Source organism: Limulus polyphemus, unplaced genomic scaffold (genome assembly GCF_000517525.1).
Source record: "Limulus polyphemus unplaced genomic scaffold, Limulus_polyphemus-2.1.2 Scaffold93, whole genome shotgun sequence".
In the NCBI taxonomy this organism is placed as follows: Eukaryota; Metazoa; Arthropoda; class Merostomata; order Xiphosura; family Limulidae; genus Limulus; species Limulus polyphemus.
In genome coordinates this window covers 364,923-380,830 of record NW_013665703.1, presented here as the reverse complement: position 1 = coordinate 380,830, position 15,908 = coordinate 364,923, and the positions used below count along the sequence as shown (strand labels likewise).

Sequence of the window (15,908 nt, the reverse complement as noted above, 5' to 3'; positions counted from 1 at the left end):
TGTGAAAGAGTTCATTTTTGTGACCTGTATACATGTTGCTGACTGTTTTGGGTTTTTTTACTGTGACTTTTGTCATATCTGTATGATTTTCAGTTGTTTTTAACATTAGCTATATTTTTAACGCATTATGTACGCATTTATATTGGAAAAAGTAATTCTGAAGTATAACTAGGATACAGAAATTTCATTTCAAAACTGCAGTAGGGTTAAGCTATTAAACATGTTTAAACTAGTCATGAACTATAAAGCACTTTCATGAATAAAAAAACATCTAATAATACCAGGCTTAAACCCTGCATATATCAAGGTAATCAATCTATGGCGGTTTGTATAAATCTATTCAAGACAGATTTTGCAGTCTCATAAAGGGTTTATTCTGTTAGGTACATGATTTTTTTCACGATCTTTCCACTATAAATACAGATGTAATTCAATGAAGATTTAAAACAACTTTGAAAAGCTTCTTTCATAACGTAAAATTTAAGAATATGTTGAAGATGATGTTTCTAAAGAGCATACAGATATAACAGCTTTTAAGGGTTAGTATATTGAAAACTAATATTTTTCCCCTGAAAAGCTCGATAGTTTATACTTTTTTTGGAAATGTTTTTGTCATTTCTGAATACTATGCATCTTCTGCCTATACTTGAATGACATAATTTAGTAAGAGAGGATTAGATTCTCCATGTTTTTCTATAGAAATGGTACAGTATAAAGATTGCTACTACGGGCATAAAGATGGAAGACAGATTGGAGTGAGAAGAATGTTATCAACAGCACACTGCCAAAACAAGAAATGATGAAGACATTCATGAAGCTTAGCAATAAGAACTTCCCACACATCATTTTCTGTATTAAAGGAACGGCTTGCACTCATTGCATCAACTTCGCTGTCCCGCAGTCTTACCGTTAGTAGCAGACTTACAAGAACCTTTGAGTCGACATCTTCATAGGAGGTACGAAATTTTTGACAAGAGTAATGAATGGTCAGTTAGGTCGAATTAATGCCTAATTAGTGATACTGAAAACCCCGTAAGTTTATATTACGTTTTTTGTTAGACTTTCCTTCCTAGTTGACGTGGGATATTTCAAATATTAGACTTTGTTTAAAGAAATTATTGTACATCTATCTTAAATTTTTAATCATCTTTCATGGAAGCAGAAGTCAGTGAGCCCTTCGGTGGCTCAGCCATAGGTCTTAGGAGCGTATCATGCTAAAATTCGGGTTTAGATCCCAGTGGTGGGTAGAGCACAGATAGTCTGTTGTGTGGTGGTATTGTGCTTAACAAAAAAGTCAGTGAAATATTTTATTATCGTACATGAATAATTTTTCGAATCCAAATTAATTTTTGGCATCACAGCAATGGTACACCGTTATTTCTAATTAAACGCTACTTTCTAAAGATTATTTTCCTAGTTAACACTCTACAATTCTTGCGTTTCAAAATGAATGATGCAAAAAACAATAATTTTGAGCTTTTAAGATCAATAGATTGATCGCACAAAGAAGTTTTTTTATTGTTTTGCATGTTTTATCAAAGAAGAAGCAAGAGTAAAAAAGTGACATTTTATTGTTTCGCATGTTTTATCAAAGAAGAAACAAGATTAAAAAAGTGACATTTTATTGTTTCGCATGTTTTATCAAAGAAGAAGCAAGATTAAAAAAGTGACATTTTATTGTTTCGCATGTTTCATCAAAGAAGAAACAAGACTAAAAAGTGACATTTTATTGTTTCGCATGTTTTATCAAAGAAGAAACAAGACTAAAAAGTGACATTTTATTGTTTCGCATGTTTCATCAAAGAAGAAACAAGACTAAAAAGTGACATTTTATTGTTTCGCATGTTTTATCAAGGAAGAAGCAAGAGTAAAAAGTGACATTTTATTGTTTGCAGGGGCATCATGCATTGGACATCATTCATTATGATTCTAGGTTTCTGCCTAGCTGTCACAATAAAAGGCTGTTTTATCACAAACTGTCCTCCCGGTGGGAAAAGGTCGATAGGAACTTTTGCGACACATTATACAAGAGAGGTTAGTGGTGAAGTTCTTAATTAAAGTAAAATGTAAGAATTGAACACGGGAGAACCAGATTTAGTTGTAGAACGTCAAATATAGTGACACGCGTTTGTGTCAAACATTAAAAAATTCTTACAACTTATTTTTTTCGAATACAGATAAGTATAGTATAAAAATAATATTGGTTAATGTTTATTTTCATTCTTTCAGTGCGGACAATGCGGTCCAGGTGGAATGGGACAATGTCAGGGTCCCGACATCTGCTGTAGTGATATCTTTGGTTGCTTCATCAAAACACGCGAATCTGTTATCTGTCGATATGAAAACTTGCAAGTAATTCCTTGTAATAAGAAAGGTAAAATATGCGAGACAGTACCACATGGGTATTGCGCAGCTCCCGGAATCTGCTGTTCTGCAAGTAAGTATATTTGAGGACTGTTTTGAAGATATATATATATTAATGCACTACAGATGGTGCGATAACATCCTCAGAAGTTGTTTATACAACTACCGTGTTGGCGCTTGTTATCTTAGTCATCGCTGTATGGTAATATATTCAAAAGGAAAAACATATTCAAAACGCTTTCAGTCTATTACTTCTAAGCATTTTCGTGACGTCTAGTTACATTATAAGTACCTGATAGAAAGTCCTTTCTTTGCATTATTACCGAAAACTTGGAATAAATGAAACATTTTTCCGTGAAAAATAAATGACTTTGGAACGTTTAATGATTCATTTCACAACCAAATCACAGTAATAACGCATTTCACATAATAATGGACATAAACCAGATACTGTTGTGTTTCTTTCCAGTACTAGAGAAGCAAGATATAAGGAGTATAAAGGCATAAGATGTCAGTAGTGAGAAGTGTCTAGTTCAAAACTTTGGCTTACTGAGATTTAAATCTATAAATATTTCAAGATCTAGACAAAATAAACAAAAGATGCTCAACGTGATCTAAGGTGAATTGGTAATTGAAAATGTTTTCTGATTCTCTGAACTCAGAAAGTGCAAGTTACTATTTTGACAGTTTGATTTTTAAGCTAACATAATGAATGTATTAATCTTCCTTATAACAATTTATATAGAGTTCTAATGTTGACTATTTTTATTGGAAATTTTTTTCAGTTCAATGTGCTGTTGATGATGAATGTCCAACAGGAGTCTTGGATAAGGGCGTGGCCTATAAGTATGATCATTTACGTTTTGTTTTATTACCTTGGAATATGAATGGAAAACTACCAGACTAAACAGATAAACTACACTTCTAAAGCTTACTTTTTAGTGTCAGAAATAGTTAAATCAACAACACAAACCAGCCCCTGTGAACTAAGTAGTTATGTAATAATTACAAGTTTACGAATAATAAATAAAATGTCCTTGTATTAAACTATTGAATTCAAAGTCATGTGATTGAATCATTTTCTGTTTATTCTACGCGGACGCGGGTTGGCCTTGTGGTTGGACTTTGGATTTCAGAGCAGGCGAGCTGAGTTCGAATTCGTGTGATACCACTTTAAGATGTAGGTGCGTTATAAGAGTGACCTTCAATCCCTTAGAGTGGTTGGTGGGTAGTATGGTGCTGCTTACTAGCTGTCTTCCATCTTTTTTGGTAGTTTAAAATTAGAAACGATTGCAGGTAGCTCTAGTAGAATTTTTCATAAATACAAGTTGTTCTATGTAGTTAAAATGTTATATAGATATTAATTTTTGGTCTACATTTCAGACTTTTGAAGCAGATAGACTACCTTCCCCTGTCTGTCATCTATTTGGGACCATATATACACACATATACTAAATTTTATGAACAACAGACTTTCTTTCCGATATACATATTTTTTATGAAGAGCAACGAGCTTTATATGTTTGTTTGTGAAAGGTGGCCTGTAAGTTTTAATAGCTTTCTTGTAATTAAAGGTATCAAAATATTTTATATTATATACATATTTCATAATGTATTTCTTTATTGAATTTGAATATAACCGTAAATTTTTACTGTACTCCCTCAAACAATAATCACATTTTACAGCCACTATTAGCATTTTATAAATTAAACAACGTGTTTTAATTATGAAAAGTAAAAGGTTCAGAGTGTATCAGAAGACCCTCTGTAGCATGAACATGTTTTTATTTAGGAGGCTAAAACAGAAAAACAAAATGTGTTGGATTTTAGTTTGTGAACTTTAGCACAAAGCCGCAGAATGGATTATCTGCACTGTGTCCACCTTAGGGATCGAGTCCTGTATCTTAGTGATATAAGTCCTCAAGCTTAAATGGGCAGTTAGTTGTCATAACAGATTTTAATTGAAATCCTTAACGACAAATTATGAAGAACATTAAACACACGCACACACACACATTTATATATATATATATATGTGTGTGTGTCCGCTTAATGCTTTAACATGCTTCGCCAGCTGTCGACGTGCAAAACCATAACTTAGAAATATATATATTATACTTTTACCTAATGTAGATTTGGTTTACTTTAGCTGTTGATAAGCTCAAAACTATACAATGGGCTATCTGGTCTCTGCCAACACGGATATTGAAACCTGATCTTTTAATGTTATATGCCCTCATACTTACCGCTTAGCCCACTTAATGTAGAAAAAATAATAATTACTTGTACTTCTCTCAGACACGTGTAAAATCATAAATAGATAAATTATTTGTTTGTATGTAATTAAGCCCAAAGCTACATAATGGGCTATCTGTGCTCTGCCCACCACGGGTATCGAAACTCTGATTCTAGCGTTGTAAGTCCACAGACATACCGCTGTGCAACTAGGGGCAAATAGATAAATACAGTTAATTAAAACCAACATTTTTTTGTGTTTACACAATAAACATCATTATTATTTCAGAGATTGTAGATCAGTGTAAAATTATAATTAAGTTTATTGTACAAACAAAAAAGACGTTGTTGTTTTTAAATGTAACTATTTATATGTGCGACTCTCAGCTTTCATGTCTGGGGTAAATTTAAATAAAACATAAATATTTTATTCACTATTCTGGCATAAGTGTTTTTTGCACTTAATTAAGTCTCATAGTTGTGTTGTGAGTATACTGTAGAATTAATGTTTTTTATTTTAGTATTTGAATAACAAAATATTAAATAAACTCTCGAAACAAAGTAACTAAATCCTTGTTATAATTTATAGAAAACTAATGAAAAATTAATTAGTATTGTACTGAATTTATTTTTATACTTAACGGTTGTTTATATGTATCATATTGATAGAGAACATTTTTACAGGGTTATAATAAATGAAGAGGGATTCTGCTACGGACTTTTTGTTACTAGCATCACCTGGTGATAAAATGTATCAACTAAAACATATTGCGCAGTAATTACGGTGTATCCGTGTATATTTCTCAAATGTTTGTTTGTTTGTTTGTAATTAAGCACAAAGTTACACAATGGGCTATCTATGCTCTGCCCACCACGGGTATCAAAACCCGGATTCTAGCGTTGTAAGTCCGCAGACATGCCGCTGTGCCACTTGGCGGCATTTCTTGTAATTAAGGTAATGCTAATTGAAATTGGTATTTACCAAATTTACTTATGTACAAAATTTATTACAATGAACTGATTAAGAAATACATAGTTCGTTGGTTTTAGCGCAAAGCCACATTAGAATAATTTCAGTATTTTTTTGTAGTTAAGCACAGAGCTACACAATGGGTTTTCTGTGCTTTGCCCACCACGGCTATTGAAACTCGGCTTTTAGCGATAAAAGTCTTCAGACCCAACTATGAGCTAATTAGAAGGGGGGTTCAGTGATCATTGAAATAGAAAGAGAGATACAAACGAGTTTTTATTATATGTCTTAAGTGTCTGCTGAGTTTGCTTTAGAGTAGTTAGTGATTTGTAATGTTTTATATCTTGCTACTGACTAATATATAACATCCCCAAAATAGACTATTTTTTTGTTTTATTTCGCGCAAGGCTACAAAAGACTAATATGTGCATAGCCGTCCCTAATTTTGAACTTATAGATAGCTCCTCAAGACCAACCACTGCCAACTCTTGGAATACGCTTGTCTGACCAAAAAGTAGAATTTGACTGTCAATGTTATATCATTGGCACAGTCCCTGAGTGAGGAGTGCGTTTTTTCGACAACTGGACGCGAGCCATAAACTCTTTCGTCCACAGTCCCGGAACGCTAACCCCCTAAACCATTCCAACCTAAAAATATATTAACTGAAACAACTAGTTCTCTTGACGTTCCTTGTAGTGACGTAATGAATTTTCTAATATCATGTTTCTGTATGTTACAGGTGTCTGTGAACTTTATACAAATAAACTTGTATAGAGAGAGAGACACAATTATCTGCTAATTTATTTTATGTAGGGTGAAAAAGTCTTACAACCTAGAAATTAAAAATATTAGAAATATTAATATTAGTATCTACAAATTTCACCGTTTTTATAAGTCGAAAATTAAACAGTTCAAATCACACAATTTCACCATCAGATTTCATAAACTAATCATTGAAAATGGGATATTTTAACTTAAAGATACTTTTTTGCTCCTATAATTTTAAGTCATGAAGTGCCAGGAAAAAAAAAATTGGTTTAGTTAGCAGAGCGGTAACAGTTTTCTTTCTTTTGACGAAGAAAACACAATGGTGCTTTTTTATAGCTTTTACGTTTTACCTTTTCCGTATCAGCGGGATAAAAGTAAAACCTCGGAGGAGTAAAATCGACAAGAGATACAACCGGTTTTGAGGAGCTACATATGTCTTGGTATTCTCATTCGTAAACATAGTACTCATGCCGTTGTTCTGTGTTCAATTACTGTTAAAGTTTCTCATGTGTGTATCCATTGTGTATTCATACCTGCTCGTCTTAATTATTCAAATACACGAGGTACATGTGAATTCAGAATATGCATATACCCGGTTTTTAAGTGCACTAGTTGTAGAAGTACACGAGACATATACGTAGTTACAGTATGTATGCATATCTGTTTGTACCATATATTGAAGTCACACCAGATACATTTGATAGCATTAAACTTATTGTTGGACCAGTTATCAACGCGTCTTGACAGGCATGAAATTTCTTATTGTTGCACCATCTTATCAACACTAGTTGACAAGCATAAAACTGCTTATTGGTGCATCATATTAGCAATGCGTCTTGGTAAAACGTTGGTGCTGAAAAAGTACAAACAACTCAGAAGCATATCAAACGTATAAAACGTTTTCTGTTGATGTTGTTTCCTTTCACTTTCCAGTTCAAACTAAGTCTGTTAAATATTCCAATATATTATTCTCAACATGTTCTATTAGCATATTCTACAGTTATTCCGAATACCTTTTATGTGTTACACAGCAGTAGTACAAAGTTACATTTTAAAAAGTTTTATTCTCTTAGCTACAAATATACACCATAACGAGACGTATCCGTACATACCTTAATGTCTTCACACTGAAATTCCGTTATTTCTAGCCTTCCTTGCCATAATACACATCAATTATTTGTCCGTCCTTATGTACTTTCTGGACAGACATTATGTGCGACAAATGCTGTGTTAAGCCTATTGAACAAGCTAGAGAGTTCTCTAAGAAAGACTGCTGACTTTAAATGTAAGTAGGTATTGAATAGTTAACTGAATCTAACACAATTAATTGCAATAAAAGATTTCTCAACACAGTTCAAACTTATGTTATACACTTAAAACATTACCATATACATTGTATATCTTTACAACGGAAAATTCCTTTTCCACTAGGATTCAATTTGTTTTATGACAAATTATATTTTATCAAGATATTTCAGAGTTCTACACAGTTTTATGTATATAATGTTATGTATTAGAATTTCAAATAGCCTGAAATTGAGTTAACTGATAATTTAAATTTAGTAGTTAAATTGTACTTTGAAGTTTTCAGATTGGCAAGCGTTATAACAATCACAGTTATAGCTTCCGAAGTTTATAGCACGCTGATTATAGCGAACTAATAATAGATACTCACCTCTTTTGGCGCGTCGCGTTGGCTATATTGATAGCGTGTGGAGGCGTTCTAGAAATTTCAGTTTTATGTACCAATACTAAATAAAGCGTTTACGTACAAACATATATTGTTGATTCTTACTCTCGAGAATCTTTTACAACTTTGGAAAATAGGCGGGAGTTTCGCAATACATATTTAACACTACTTACAATACATAAATGACTGAAAGCATAAAGAAAATAAATTGGAATTATTGTAAATTATTAATTAGGATCAAAGTTACAATTTTATGTCCTTTATAGAAATTTCACGACTGTAGCTGCGAGTAGAACGAGAATTTAATATAAAAAGAAATTTCTAACATAACTAAAATTGCATATACTGAGGACCCCAGTGTTATAGCGGTAAGACTTTGGGTTTACAACGTTAAAATCACGAGTTCGATTCCCCCCAGTGGACACAGCAAATAGCTCTATGTGGCTTTGCTATAACAAAACACATACACACGCATCTACAGAGAAACATTTTCGTAGCATGTAAACAAACAGAATAAAACTTTTTCTTTCTTATTATTTTTCTGTAAGTCGTGAATGAAGATTTTTAAACAATTTGTCTTTAGTTTTATTGCGCTTAATGCTTGTTTTTTATTAGTAGTAATTTTCTAGGTTTGCATGATTGATACGTTAGGCGTCTTTAGCGCCGTCTAGTAACTGTAATAGAGAAAGATAAATATTCAAGGTATGGTTGTACATAGTTTAAGTTAGTATACATTATGTAAGAGCAGTTAGTTTAAAAAATTAAGAAATAACTTAACATTTTCTACTTCGGACTAATATTAAAGTTAGATTTGATGTGAATGATTAAGTTTATATTACTATTTTCTGTAAACTGCGAATATGTACTACTTATAGCTAACTAAATACTAGAAAATATATTACATTAAAAAGTCCAACATTCGGACCAATGCAACATGTCTCCGCCACACAATCGTAATATGGCCCATTTTTGACACCAGACAAATCGAAAACTATCTATATCACTGCTTAGGACCTGCAAGAAGGTATCTTTGTGCTAAATCCCACGAAAGTTGGTTGACATATACATGAATAGTTCACGAAAACCCCAAATTGTGCTTTCCTCACTGAAAAATTGAACAAAAAACAAAAATTCCAAGCTTGTCTATATTTCTGGTTGGAACCTTTAAAATGTATCTTTGTACTAAATCCCATGTAAATTGACCGAAATATGGAGGAGTAATTATCACAAAACCCTAAAATTACGCCTTTTGTGGCACTTGACATCCCCTGTAATTACTAAAAATGGCACATACAAAATTTTTGTTTGTCAATGTGTGTTGCCTGTAGAACAGTATCTTTGTACCAAATTCCATGTAAATTTGTCGAAACAAGGGTAGTTATCGAGGTTCTTGATTACCCAAAGGATTCCGCCTCAGTGGAAAGTCACCAGGCTAGTGAAGACAAAAGGATGAAGATTATACCGACATCTGAGTGTTGCATAACTGTTATAGAATATGCAAATACGTAATAAGAATCAAAGATGATAACGTCCACGAAGTGGCAACAGAGAGCGCGTTGCAAGGGGCACATTGTTTGGGGGGTCATAATTTTACGAAATGGCACCAGAAAGCGCGTTGTTGTGATAAATGTACAGATAGTTCACGAGTGAACGACCAGAGAGTGATGTAGATCAACATGTCATCAACCTTATCACAGTTGCAGTTTTGTTTTATAAATAAAACATTATATCTGAGATGCTGTTACCAAGATTCTGTAGGCCAATGGTGTTACTAAGTTTCTATAGACAGATGGTCTAACTAGGTGTATTGTGTGTGTTTTACAAAAGCGGACAGTGTTTCTATAGTAGAACAGTGTTATTATAGTCCCATAGGACTGCCTACAGATTTCAACTTGTCTAAACTTATTTTTATAACCTTCATTTATTTATTTAATTCTATTACATATGTTTTACAAAAGTGGGTGGTGTTACCAAGGTTCAATGGGCAGTCAGTGTTAGTAAGGTTCTATAGGCGGATTGTGTTACTGAGGATAGTGATTCTATAGGTGGACAGTGTTACTATACTTCCATAGGACTGCATAAAGATTTCAGCTGTAGCAAAACGATTTACTACTGAGTATATTATCCATTTGTTAAAGTTAGAGATACGAGTGAAAACAGAGTTACACACATAGAGGTTAGCATAAGAATATGTTTTAAGCGAAACATTATAACTAGTGAAACATACTTTATATATACTTATAAAGTGAAACAGTAAGCTTGTATGTTATTTAATTATTTAGAGATTTCAATAATTATTTTATCGTGAAAAATCCGTCCTTTTCAGGACGATAACTGTAAAAAGTATGTTATGCAAATTAGATATTTAAACGAACACTATATTACGGTACATTAGATGTGTACTAAATAGAAACTTAAATAATAAAAAGCACAGTTGGATGTAGAATGACAATGTAAATGTCTGTTCAATATTTATGAAAATGAAACATTGTCAGGGTTTTATGTATATGAGTGGGCTGGGATTCTTCTACAGTAGGTGTCTTTGACTTGTTGGTGATAAATTTGGACAATAAACGGACAGCACACAATCCACTTGATTTAAAATAATATATCTTCAAAACAAGTCAAACGTATGTACAAAAAATCTTTACACTCTAGGATATCACAGTTGTATCTAAAACTCTAAATAGTTCTCTTTTCTTGTGAAAAGTCCACACAGGCTGATTCAATTACTTTGGAATCCAATTGACAAGGCGAATTATTTTTCTCTGCTCTGTGTCTCACTATACAATCTGCGATAAATTATTATAACATCCAGAACTTCAAATAATGTCTCCTTTCGTCAAAGTACACATAGGCGGGTCCAATTAGTTTAGAACACCCTTTGACAAGACAAATTATTCTCCTTATCTCTGTTACACTGTGAAACGCCTCTAAAACATCGCCATTTACAGCTAAACTAACAATCACACAGTCTAACTTCATTTTCACTAATTCAACTTTTTCTGACTTAATTTCACTTAACTTCGTTTGTTGGTTACTACAGTTTTATCCAGAGCTTTAAACAATTGTCTCTTATTTTTTGGTCAAAAGTCCACACAGTTACTTTAGAACTAAATTGAAAACATAAAATATATTTCCTATCTCTGGTGTTACAATACAGCTATGAAACACACTATAGAAATCACCCAGGCTAATCACTCACACGCCAGCTAACTTCACGTTTTCTTTCACTAACTAACTTGTTTCTGGCTGAACGTTTCATCTTTCTCAGTTTGTGCTCTTATTCTATGAAACACACTATAGAAATCACCCAGGCTAATCACTCACACGCCAGCTAACTTCACGTTTTCTTTCACTAACTAACTTGTTTCTGGTTGAACTTTTCATCTTTCTCAGTTTGTGCTCTTATTCTATGAAACACACTATAGAAATCACCCAGGCTAATCACTCACACGCCAGCTAACTTCACGTTTTCTTTCACTAACTAACTTGTTTCTGGCTGAACGTTTCATCTTTCTCAGTTTGTGCTCTTATTCTCTTTATTTCCAGTCTCCCTTTCCTCTCTTTGTACTCTTATTCTTTCTGTCTCTATTTACAGTCTTTCTTTTCTCTCGTTTTCTTCTTTTAATATTTCTTCTTCTCTTCTCTGTCTCTTCTCTTCTTTTAATCTTTCTTCCTCTCTTCTCTGTCTCTTCTTTTCTTTCTTCTGTTGCCCCTCTTCTCTCTCTAGTTCTTGTTGTTGTTTAACAAACTCTCGAAGTTCACTGTCTTTTAACCCAAGATGCTCATTTCCTTCAATCCGCTTACAAAAATCGGCTGACAAGGCTATATAGCGTGATTGTAATCTCTTCTGACTATTTTCGCCACCATTACTGTTGTATGTACATAGGTCTACTTATTTCCGCCGTCGTTCACGTCTTCTACCGCCGTTTATCACTGTATAATCCTGGCTAACATTAGGTGTGACAAAATCCTTTCTGGACAAATAATTGTAAAAGTATGTAAAATAAATTATAGTACGTGCGATAAAACTGACATATGTAGTACACTTTGCTATAGTGTTGTCTCGTTACCTCCGCCACCGAAGGTGGATGGAAGTTACGTTTTCTCCCCTGTGTGTGTGTGTGTGTGCTTGTTTGTATGTTTGCAATTAAGATTTCTCGAAAACGGCTGAATGAATTTGAATGAAAATTGGTATACATTTGAAATATGACCCAGTTTAAAAGTGATAAGGTTTTGAAATATCCAAAAAATCCCTATCTATTAATATGGGATCGATTTTCCTCACTAATTTTGCTCTATAACTCAGTCAAAAATGATCAGATTTTGATGAAACTTGGTGGACATATATAAAATATAATTCGTCATTATCCTGCAAAAAATGGACCGTGTCCGTTGATAACGACGGACATACGTTTCCTATTTTTTGAGAACCGAATATCATCAACGCTGTAAGGTGGAGTTATGCATCTACTGAGCGACCCTCTTACTAAAATAATATTTTTACTTGTATGTACCTTTTTTAGGATATGTAATTAAATCTAGACTACAATGTTGATGACGTAATCACATGTTGAGACACTTTTAGATACGCTATGATGAACTCATCATCCTGTTGAATCATCCGTTTATAGAAACACTCTCTGCCCTAGCAGTACTGATCTTACTTAATAGCACAATTTGTAATCTGCCTAAAGAATCTTAGTAACACAATATGCCTAGTAACACCATCCGCCTTTTTAATACACATGTAACACAGATAAATATAAAATTGATAACTATAAACATAACTTGAGACAAATTGAAATCTTTATGCAGTCCTATAGAAGTATAGTAATACTGTCCGCCTATAAAAACACCAACCACGTATAGAACCTTGGTAACACCACCCGCTTATACAAACATGACCCTTAGCAACACAATCCGCCTATAGAACCTTAGTAACATCATACGACTGTAACACTTTGGTAACGCTATCCACCTATCTGCGCGCTCATAATACCAACGTGTCCCCTCGTTCCACTTCGTAGAGCTATGACTCCTAGTAACGCGCCCCCTACCAATATGCCCTCTGGTTCCACTTCGTAAAACTATGAGTTCATCATCTATACCCCTCCCCTTAGACAGCAGCGTCTTCTAGTGCCGTTTCGTGGACGTCACCTCCTCCGGTGCCTATTACTTAACAGTTATGTAAAACTCAGGTGTCCTCATAATTTGAATATTACGTAATAAGAATGTAACCCTCATGTGTTAACATAAAATGTTTATTACGTAGCAATTATGTAACCCTCTGGTGTCGTAATAGTTATGTAATCCTCAGGTGGCATCCTTTGATATCGACCCACCTGGCGACCCTCCACTGAGGCCATCCTTTGGGTACCCAAAAACAACAATAACTAAGTAATTGACCAAAATGTAAAATATAGAAGAAACAAACCGACTTTCCAATACCACTACGACCTTCGCAGTACCTTATTTAGTATTCTACAAAATGTGTGGGTGTAATATACCAAGTCGTTTTTGTTGTAGGCTGGTAAGAGAATAATATAAAGAAGAAGAATTACAAATGGGCCGTTTTGAGAGGATTTCTTTTCCTTGTTAGTCTAACATGCGTGCTTTCTTGTGTGCATTTTTATATATGTACTGCTTAGCAGTCAATAGTAAAGGTTTTAAAGTGTTGTTTGAACTCAATCTTTACTGTTTAAAGTGCTTTTTTGCCCAAACGTTCTATTAGGGTTTTGTACAATTCCTTGCGACGCCTATTATGAACCACTATGGGTGGTTCACGATAATGTACGTATTTGCCCTAGTTCGGGCGCATTCCCTTACATATCAACAATGCGTCAAATGTGTGCAAAAATTAAACCAAACAAATCGTTTATAGCTTATAAACAAAATCATTAATTTCGCTTGAATTATCCTTTCCCTACGTAGTTATACTTTCTGGGTGAACAAACTTATATCAAGAAACAGTACATTAAGTCCTATAAAAACTCAATAAATTGTAGAAAGCCAGTCCGTCAATGAACGAAGAACTGGGATAGGTGAAAACGTTGCGAAAAACGACCAGAGAAATGTGCAATCCATTGTCAACATTACCGGCATTATAATCCGCAGTCAGACACTGGATACTGTAAGTAGGGAACTGATTTTCGTGAGTGAAATGATTGTTGTTAAAACAATTTTCTAAGCGTTTGTAACGTGTGGCTTTATGCTAAACTTTCGTCAACTAATAATACAATAATAATACATTATACATTCTTCTAGTTCTTAAAAATGCATGAGAGACTGCATAAAAAAGCAGTGTTAAAAAATATGATGGACCTAATATTAATGTCCTAAGTTGTAATACGTTTTTACGGTTAACAGAAGTTGCCTTGAAATTCGTTCCTGAAAAATAATCGCCATGCGAAATTGTAGCCTCAGAATTCACGCATTTCTGGTATTAGATCTCCATGTGTTATCTAATAAGAGCTCGTTTGTTTCATATTACATTTTACAGTATCAAAAGATATAAATGTTAGTGTTATACTCCTGTAAGCTTAAGAATCCATAAGTCGCTCTTAATGGAATTTTAATGCTAGGTTGCTGGCCCCCCCCAGTGACTCATCGGTAAGTCTGAAAGCTTGTAACGCTTAAAACAGAGTTTTGATACCCGTGGTGGGTACAGCACACATAGCTCATTGTAAAGGTTTGTGCTTAAGTACAAATGACCTGGCATGGCGTGGTGATTAGGGCTCCCGTCACACTGAGCATGCTCGCTTATTCAGCCGTGCTACAGTCAATCCCACTATTCGTTGTTAAAAGAGTAGCCCAAGAGTTGGCGGTGGGTGAGGATGAGTAGCCGCCTTCCCTGTAATATATCACTGCTAAATTAGGTACGGCTAGCGCAGATAGCCCTCTTGTAGCTTTGCGCGAAATTCAAAACAAACCAAACCAACCAGACAAAGAAACAAAAAGCAATGTTGCTGTAGTCCAACAGTCTTTAAGTCGCTCTTAAGCAATGAAATTGTGAGGGAGTCTGTAAATAAATGCTAATTATGTAACAAAAATAAATATGTACCTCACTTAAATGAAAAGTCGCAAAGCAATATAATTCATCCATTCATAAATGTCAAAACATAATAGCAAATGATAAATTTTGCCTAAATAACAGTTTGTTTATTTATTGAATTCCGCAAAAAACTATTCGAGGGCTACCTGCGTTAGCCATTCCTAATTTAGAAGTGATAGATTAGAGGGAAAAGGGCTAATCAACATCTCTCATCACCCAGCGCCAACTCATAAATTATTTTATTAAAAACAAAAAGTGAGATTGACACCGCCGTGAAGAGCGGGCATATTTGGTGAAGGAATTCGATCCCGTGACTAGCAGATTGCGGATCAAGTGCCCTAACCATCAGCCCACGCCAGACCTGTCCGAAATACTAGAGGAACGGTTTAGCAATGCCTCGTAATTTTACGTTTAATAAGAAGTTTTTGGAAGTCCTCGTGAAAAGTACTGATTATATATATAATTACGTTTGTAAACATAGCGCCACAAATTATCGCCAACAAGTCACGGACGCCTTCATACATAAAAACCCGACATCAAGAGTTGGCGGTGGGTGGTGTGGTCTAACTATCTTCCCTATAGTATGTTCCTTCTAAATTAGAGACGGCTAGCACAGATATCCATCAAATAGTTTTGCTCGAAGTTTAAAAGTAAACAAATTTCCTTCGTATTAGTTCATAAAAAAAGCACAAATAATTATAATCATGTACTAATGAAGTAAAGGTTATATAAAACATCGGAGCTCAAAAAGCAAGAAAACTAATCATAGAAATACAGGTTGCATGGTCTTTACAGTAAATTCAAAACAACTCGTCATTGAGTG

At 34.1% G+C, this 15,908-nt stretch overlaps 1 protein-coding gene across 1 annotated transcript; it reads left to right on the top strand.

Annotated features, from left to right (window-relative positions):
* The first annotated feature begins 902 nt into the window (after positions 1-902).
* Positions 903-3,334, top strand: LOC106468968 (terepressin/terephysin-like). The gene is made up of 4 exons (XM_013929424.2): positions 903-956; positions 1,896-2,034; positions 2,230-2,437; positions 3,150-3,334. The coding sequence occupies exons 2-4, from the start codon at positions 1,903-1,905 to the stop codon at positions 3,269-3,271; spliced, it is 462 nt and encodes a 153-aa protein (XP_013784878.1). The 5' UTR covers positions 903-956; positions 1,896-1,902; the 3' UTR covers positions 3,272-3,334.
* The last annotated feature ends 12,574 nt before the right edge of the window (positions 3,335-15,908 follow it).